We start from the raw sequence: 8,604 nt of genomic DNA on the forward strand, positions 1-8,604 counted from the left end.
TTAGAAGTGAACAAAACGATCATATTATTAGTTTCCTAGGGACTAATACAACCCTATATGCCCTGACATACGAAGACATGATAGAACTCGAGCCATTTAGAGCCACAATTCCTGGGACCGAACAGATTCAGGATAAAACCACGTCTTCAACCCAATGAGCTCCAACAGCCTCTTCCCAAAACTGTCGGTCGAGGAAGAACCCGTCATACCAATCAAGTAATTAACCCACTCCACCAACTCCGGCCACAACGTCTTATAATAAAACGCCATCCTCATCCACCGTGGCTCAGTCGCGTATCGGTCTCCTCTACATGCACTCCTCACGATCCCCTTCACCGCGCTGTCGATCGGCATAATCGGCATTGCGCTCACCATAGCCTAACAAGTACCAACCCACATTGTTAAAACACAATTCCCCAACAAAAAAATCTTTGCTTTTTTCGCCGTTAAAGCTTACATCTCTGAGCTCTTGATCGAGATACAACCCGCCGTCTTTCGACATGAACTTTCCTTGTGTCATCTCCGATTCAACGAGCCCCGGCGTCACGATGGTGATTCCGATATCTCTTCCGACTTCTACTCGTAGCGTCTCGTAGAAGCTTATCACCGCTGCTTTGCTCGCCTTCAATAACATTGAAATGAATTCATTATATGTTTTTATTTATGTTATTAACGTAAAATGTTGTTGTGAATCTTACGCTGTAGAAGCTCAGCCTTGGCACCGGCAGCCATGCGGCGGAGGAAGAGATTCCGATGATCTTTCCTCTGCTTTGCTTGAGGTGGGGAATTGCAAAGTAAGTACAATAAACCATTCCCCAAAAGTTTACGTCCTGCATCAAATTTCAGTTAATATTGTTGAACCTCGCCACAATCTTGGAGAATGATCGGAAATTTTAAGGTTACTTACCATTATGGGGGCGGCATTGTCGTGGTTGTCGTATTCTTCGAAGAGGTTGATGCTCGAGACGCCCGCATTGTTTACCAGATGATCCACTGTAGAAGTACATTCACGAGAGTTTATACCTAAAGTGAATACTATTATACTATTTAAGAAGTGATATCAGAGTCTATGTCATGTCGTTCCTTGTCGCTATCAAGTGATATGAAAATCATGTTGTTAAGCTAGCTATGTCAATAGAATTTTGAGGTCGAACAAAAGAGTTTTTAGCTTTGAAAATCCGTATTACAGTTCTACTGGACTACCAATATATTAAGAGAAAAGACTCTCTATCCCGTAATAGATGGATAGATGACTATTTAAGCATTTTCATGATTTAAGCTCAAAGTAGACGTGAGATCTCATATCAGTTCGAGAGAGGAACGAAACATTTCTTATAAGAGTGTGGAAACCTCTCCCTAACAGACGTATTTTAAAATTGTTAGGCTGACGACGATACGTAACAGGCCAAGACGGATAATATTTACTAGCGGTGGGCTTTAGCCGTTACAAATGTTATCAGAGACGAGACACCGAGCGGTGTGCCAGCGAGGACGCTGGCCTCTAAGGGGGTGGATCATGAGATCCCACATTGGTTGGAGAGGGGAACGAAACATTCCTTATAAAAGTGTGGAAATCTCTCTCTAACAGACCCGTTTCAAACTCATGAGGCTGACAGCGATAAGTAACAGACCAAAGTGGACAATATCAGTTAGAGGTGGGCTTGAACGGTTATAAATGGTATCAGAGTCAAACACTGAGCGGTATGTCCCCCACCGGAGTGGATTGTGAGATCCCACATATGTTAGGGAGGGAAACAAAACATGGGGTGAAAACCTCTGCCTAAAAGACGAGACACATTTTAAAACTGTGAAATTGATGACAATACGTAACAGGCCAAAACAGACCATATCTGCTAGATGTGGGTTTGGATTGTTATAAATGATACAAGAGCTAGACATCTATCACCGTGCGAGCAAGGATGTTGGCCCCGAGGGGGTGGAAATGAAACATTCGTTATGAGCGTGTGAAAACCTATCCCTAACATATGCGTTTAGGCAATGACTTACATCGTCCGAAGACAGCAACCGTGGTTTGAATACATCGTTTACAATCCTCAATCTTGGAAATATCAGCCGGAATTACAAGAGCAAAGGGCGAGCCAAAGAACCGCGCCACGCCGGCGACTTCACGGAGGCGGTTCTCTCTTCTAGCAACCAACGCCAAATAAGCACCTCTTTTAGCATACTCATACGCCATATGCTTCAAAAAAATCAAAACCCCACAAACAAAATCAACAAAACCAAATGGATCAAATCAATTCAAAACGTTCATTTTAAATGTTTGTTAACCTTGCCAATTCCCGACGACGCTCCGGTGATTAGAACAACTTTTGCGGCGACATCTTCGCTGAAAATTGATCGGAATACGAACGAGAGAAACTTGAAGAACAGGTAGGTTGGGAGGAAGAAGATGAAGGCTATTAGAGATGTAAAGGGAAGAACAAAATTTAGGACATTGTTGAGGAAATCCATTGGGGTTTTGTGGGGAGTGGCAAAGAGGTGAGGTTTAAATCAAATGGAGACCAAACAATGTGATATCACGTAGCACAATTGCATGCAAAATAATCAACACGTATGCTATGATTTAAACCCAAGTAACACCCGAACCTTAGCTAACAGTATTGTCCGTTTTAGCCCATTACGTATCATCATCGCCCGTCTCATGGGTTTAGAGAGGTGAGATTTCCATACTCTTGTACGGAATGCTAGGAAGAAGTTTCGGGAGAGTTTCCATATTTTTATAAGAAATGTTTCGTTTCCCTCTCCAACTAATGTGAGATCTCACAATCCACCTTTCATGGGAGCCTAACGTCTTCGTTGGTACACCACCTGGTGTCTGTCTGGCTTTGATATCATTTGTAACCGTTCAAGCCCACCACTAACAAATGTTGACAACTTTGGACCGTTACGTATCGCCATCGGCCTCACAAATTTAAAGCGATGGAGATAGGTTTCCATAAAGAATGTTTCGTCCCCTGTCCAGATCTCACATTTATCATAAACTTAAATTGATATATTTAAACCTAATATCTATTTCTTTTGATTAATAAAAAATTTATTATGTTACGAGTTGAGCAAGTCGGATTGATAATAAAAGAACGATCATTTATAAGTCATTGAGCAGGTATTACAAATTGGAATATGGATTAGATTAATAGCCTCGAGTTCGGCAGAGTGATCAGTAAAATCAAGGCCCGGGATGAAGGTGTCAAATTTAGAAGCTCTAGTGGCCGATATAGTCAATATCCAAAACAATCACCCTCGACAAAAAATTGGATCGTCTTTAGCTAAGTTTTTCAAGACAAGTAGGTAATGTGATCATGTCACAATGGATCGTCTGAGGATGCCATTGCTAGAGCACAGGAGAATTCAGAGTAATGATTTCGAGCCAAATGACGGAAGATCTTCACGTTCGATTCAAAGAGCGGAGATATCCTGATTTGAATATTGGTGTACCGGCCTAGACCCACAGCTAGCAGATATTGTCTTCTTTAGGCTTTCCCTTTCGGACATCATCTCAAAGTTTTAAAACATGTCCGTTAGGCGAAAGGTCTTCACACGCTTGTAAAGGGTATTTCGTTCTCCTCCTCGAACCATTGTGGAATTGTGGGATCTCACAATTGGACTCGAAGCTTTATATTACACCCACAACCGTTCGTCGCATACCTATGTTCTCGACATTCTCCCACACCACCGCCTTACACCTCCGTCATCTCCATCGGTACCGACCTAATACGATTGATTCATATTTACAAATACAGTAACAATTATCCCTTTGTTCTTCAATTTGTCCTAAACTTGGCAAGACGACGACCATATCCTTATCGTCTCTGTTTTCAGAACTTCTCTTCCACGGCCCAATATCGCCATTGACACGGTTCATCTATGATCGTTACATGCGTGTCTCCATTCCATAGCTATCCCACAGCTGGTTATACAGAAAGCGAGCGTTCGATTTGTCGTTTTACACAAACGGCCAAGTTTTCCGGCGAGGAAGAACACAAATCGGCGGTCACCGGAAGGTGTCAAAAAAACAGAGCACGCTTCAAACGCTTCCAACTTGAGCTCATTAAACAAAATTAAAGCTTTAATTATGTAAATTACAAAGATTTAAAGGCTTTTAAGGCCTCATAATCATTCGTAGCTACAGAGGAACAGGGAAGAAAGCTGCAGGAAAACAGAGGTTTAACGGCCAGAGATTAAGCTGCAGAAAAACAGAGGTTTAACGGCCGGAGATTTTAAATTAGTCGTCGTTGATCTCGACGGAGTGAATGGAAGGAGGATACATGGCCGTCTTGGCTCCGGTGAGATCCAGAATCTGTTTATTGAGCGCCTCCGCGGCGGAGGTTCCCGGCGTTGTATACACCAATATACGGTAGCACCACTCCACCACCTCCGGACAAAACGCCTTTAAGTAATACGCAGCGTTGTACCACGACGGCTCCGTCAAGTACCGATCACCCCGGCAAGCGCTTCTCACGATTGCCTTAGCGCAGGCCGCCGCCGTCTCTACCGGAATCGCCCCCACCAGAGCCTGCCACCATTAATGGTTATAATGATCGGAGTTAAAACCCAAGTAAAAAAAACAGAGGAATTCTTTACATCTCTAACGTCCTGATGAACTTCCATTCTTCCATGAGAATACAACGCCTTCCCTTTAGTTATCTCCGACTCGACAAAGCCCGGCGTCACGACGGTGATCCCAATCTCCGGCGACATTTCCACTCTCAATGTCTCAAAAAAGCTCCTCAGCGCCGCCTTGCTCGCCTGAAAAAAAAAACCCCAAATCAAATAACTCAACGAAAACCCATAATCCCACATGGGTTTTAAGTAAAATCTCAATCTTGCATTGTAAATGCTCATTCTGGGTGACGGCAACCACGCCGCCGCCGATGAAACCACTATGATCTTCCCTCCCCTGTTCTTCAAATAAGGAATTGATAGCCAAGTCATATAAACAGACCCCCAATAGTTCGTTTCCTGCAAAATCCAAGGCCAAATTCAGCTCAAATTCATGGTGTTCATACCAAATTAAGCCTTTTTTACCATTATTTGTTTGAAAGAAGTGATATCAATGATTTCTTCAAACAGAGTCATGTTGGCAATGCCGGCATTGTTCACCAAATGATCTACTGCATCCATTACAGAATTCATCATAAACAATCCAATCCAATCCAACCCATTTGAATTTCTTCTTCTGATTCAAACTTACATCTTCCGAAATGATTCATCGTGTCGTCGATGATTCGCCGACAGTCCGATAGCTCGGAAACATCCCCTGCAATGGTGATAACCTCAGGGGAGCCATAATAGCGAGCTGCTTCAGCAGCTTCCTCAAGTGAGCTCTCTCGTCTAGCTACAAGCACTAATTGAGCTCCTCTCTTGGCGTACTCGTATGCCAAATTCTGCCATTGAAACACCAAATCAGAAACCATTAATATACAAACCTGTTAGATTCTTCTCTATTAACTACCTCGCCGATGCCGGAGGAAGCTCCGGTGATGAGAACGACTTTCCCGGTGACATCTTCGTTAAACAAACCTCTAATCAAAGAGAAGAAGTACTTGAAAACGACGTAATGCGGCAGTAATAGGCCGAGAGTGACGACGGTGAACGGCGGAGCTACTAAATTCAAGAAGCTCTGAATCAGCTCCATTGGAAAGGATTAGAAACGGAGATAACAAACAAAAGAAAAACAAAACAAGATCATTCATTTCAATCATTTTATAATTGGGATTTTTGTTTTTTACAACAAAAACAGAGCATCGTGGCATTTTCCAAACATCATGAGCTACACACGTTCTGTTCATATTCAAATTCCCCTGTTTCTGTAACATTTTCAGCCATTGACACGATTCGTCAAACATTTCAAAGCTTTCTTTCTATATTTGTTCTTCGTCGTCTTCAATTCACAACAAAAACAGAGTATCGAAGCTTCAATTTCTCTCTGCATATTCACTCTAGCAATGAAATCATCGGCTCTTTTACTCAAATCCTCACAATTCTCCAAACCCATCTCCCATTCATCATCATCATGACAAATCTTCAAACCCCTGTTTTCATCTCCTCCGACAATCAATGTCCCATCGTAAAAACAGAGATTATCAGCAAAAAAATCCGAACTTTTTGAAGCAAAAACTTTGGATTCTCCGATGAGAACGACAACGATCAGATTGCCGATGATGAAAACGGAAATGGGTGTTGGGAAATTTATTGAGTAATTGGATAATGGAAGGAACAATAAGAGGATGAAAAACAGAGCAACAAGAAAACAGAGGATGTTTGTAACCATTGAAGATCTTGTTTTGATGTTTGTAAGAGCCATTGTTAATGGGATTTTGGAGCTTAAAGCTTCCATATCATGGAGAAAAATTTGGAGATACCATCAAATTTATAAAGAATTTGAGCAAAGTGATTAGTGATTAGTGATTAGTGATCATCTCTAAGTATGATTAATTAAATAAATCACAAGCATGCGTCCCACTTTACCTAATTTTTTTAAAAAAAGATATTTGAAAGTAACTTTTTTTCCTTCCCTAAACTATAAGTAATGGAAATTGGAGGTAGTTATTAAAGTAATGGCGTGATTGGTTGAAGTCGTTACTTAAATACGATGGTTTTGTCGTTTAAAAAAGGAATGAAAGAATGATAAATGATATGCTCGAGGTATCCTTCGAACCTCTAGTTTGGTGTCTTTGTTGTTGTACTTGAGTGAATGGTTGCTCGAGGAGATAAATAGTGTTCCTTGCCTTGAGTTCGGTCGATAGTTAGTGGAGTGGTAAAGGCGGTGCGATGTCGAGGCATGAGGAGTGATGTTGGCTGAGGCTCTAAGTTGTTGGTGTGTCAAGTGAGAATGTCTTGCAAAGGGCTCACGACGACTTGGAGAAAAAGGAAGAGGAAGAGAGATAGGGCACGGTGGCGACGATGGTTGGACTTCCTCCTAGTGTTGTGTGTCGGGTGTGAGGGAGATGCAGTAAGGGCTCGACTATTAGTCGAGCCCTTGATTTTCTAATTTAAGAACTAGCCATTACATCGCATGTGACACCTGGAAAGTGCATCTAAATGAGTAATCATAAGATTACAATGGTTAAGAAAGGCTTAAAAACAATAGATACTCCTTGTACCAACAAGGTACGCTTTCGTTTCCAGTGGCTCAATCATAAGACTTTTAAAGTTAAGCATGCTAGACTTATGTCGGGCTCGTGCCAGTCTAACATTGTAATAACATGGGAGGTACAGGAATACCGGAGTCATTAAGTGTAACAACCCAGATCCACCGCTAGCAGATATTGTCCTCTTTGGGCTTTCCCCTTCAGACTTCTCCTCAAAGCTTTAAAACGCGTCTACTAGGGGAAGGTTTCCACACCCTTATAAATGGTGGTTTGTTCTCCTCCCAAACTAATGTGGGACATCACATTAAGTGTCGAATATGAATTCCAAATCTCAATTTGAATCACTGAAACGAGCCATTACAACGAAATGACAAAAACCCATTTGTTAAAACGCTTTAAAATATTAAAAGCATGCATAGTTGCGTAAGTTATACGTAAAAAAAAATAAAAAAGAAAGTGACCCATATGGCTTACTACTCCTTTCATCTTTCCACCATTTGATTACTAGGGTTTCCATCCAAGTTGGAGGTAAAGCTTTACATATCAAATTCAACTTTATAAATGGAATGTTCATATGCATATTTAAGCTTTATATATATTTATACAAAGATCAAACTTTTAAGATACGTCCAATCCAAGGTGTATACCAAAGTTTGTTTCTCGACAAGATATAAAGTTATGTTTTTTTCCTTTCCGAAAAACATATGTTTGAAGGAAAGGATCTTTATTATGCTCGAGATGCAAAGATTGTCTCACGAACCAAAGTATTGGGCGTTATCAGCCTGTGAGAGTCAGTTTTCGTAGCAATAGTAGGGGTGATTATCGACCCATGAGAGTTAGTTTGCTAATCGAGACCGATGTTGACCTCCAATGAATTAGGTTTCTTCGGTTTGAGAATGGGTGGTTACACCGACCTCTTGAAAAGGCCATTAGTAGGTTTCCTTTAACACGAACAACTAAGCTTATCATTTAACCTAAATAAAACGACTCTAGTTGAATCATCTAATGTCTTGGTCAATAGTATATGTTTTAACTAATTGAGCTAGTTGACTAAGCATAAAGATTCATGATGATGTCATGATCATACTTGTCCAAAACATGTTATCTATGTCCGCATGTCTGATGTCCCATACATACTTGTCTAAGACGTACTGTCCAAACGGAACAAACAGACATAGAATTAGACCAATTGACTTATTCATGTCATGTCAATATGTCAATCGGGACCTAAACAAATCATAATTAATAATTTTTCGATACAAAATAAAAAATCAATCAAAATTGATTCATTTTTAAATAGAAAAACAAAAAAAGATTAAGAAACAAAGATATTTAAAAAGCTTCTTTTTTAAAACACAAAAAATTCAAAATTTGCTTTTAGTAAAGCTATGATTTCCACGTTCCCACAAACAAATATATATATATATATATATATATATATATATATATATATATATATATATATATATTAGTTAAATAAAACGCACTAACT

General features: G+C 40.4%; 2 protein-coding genes across 4 annotated transcripts; both read right to left on the bottom strand.

Annotated features, from left to right (window-relative positions):
* Positions 1–2,501, bottom strand: LOC111802532 (11-beta-hydroxysteroid dehydrogenase 1A). Its single transcript, XM_023686938.2, has 6 exons — positions 2,290–2,501; positions 2,008–2,200; positions 908–993; positions 699–830; positions 458–622; positions 1–378 (listed from the first exon to the last, which is right to left on the bottom strand). Exons 1-6 carry the CDS (start codon positions 2,470–2,472, stop codon positions 97–99), a joined length of 1,041 nt encoding a protein of 346 aa, XP_023542706.2. The 5' UTR covers positions 2,473–2,501; the 3' UTR covers positions 1–96.
* Positions 2,502–4,069: 1,568 nt separating this feature from the next.
* On the bottom strand, positions 4,070–5,835 carry LOC111802527 (11-beta-hydroxysteroid dehydrogenase A). 3 transcript variants are annotated; one of them, XM_023686933.2, is made up of 6 exons: positions 5,474–5,835; positions 5,213–5,405; positions 5,047–5,132; positions 4,849–4,980; positions 4,603–4,767; positions 4,070–4,534 (listed from the first exon to the last, which is right to left on the bottom strand). In XM_023686933.2, exons 1-6 carry the CDS (start codon positions 5,654–5,656, stop codon positions 4,244–4,246), a joined length of 1,050 nt encoding a protein of 349 aa, XP_023542701.2. In that variant the 5' UTR covers positions 5,657–5,835; the 3' UTR covers positions 4,070–4,243. The 3 variants fall into 3 exon arrangements, with proteins under 3 accessions (XP_023542701.2, XP_086982847.1, XP_023542700.2); XM_087126721.1 differs by having other exon boundaries at positions 4,603–4,980; positions 5,047–5,129; XM_023686932.2 differs by having other exon boundaries at positions 4,603–4,980.
* Positions 5,836–8,604: the final 2,769 nt, after the last annotated feature.

The sequence above is a fragment of the Cucurbita pepo genome, chromosome 9 (genome assembly GCF_057944985.1).
Source record: "Cucurbita pepo subsp. pepo isolate OVF chromosome 9, ASM5794498v1, whole genome shotgun sequence".
Taxonomy (NCBI): Eukaryota; Viridiplantae; Streptophyta; class Magnoliopsida; order Cucurbitales; family Cucurbitaceae; genus Cucurbita; species Cucurbita pepo.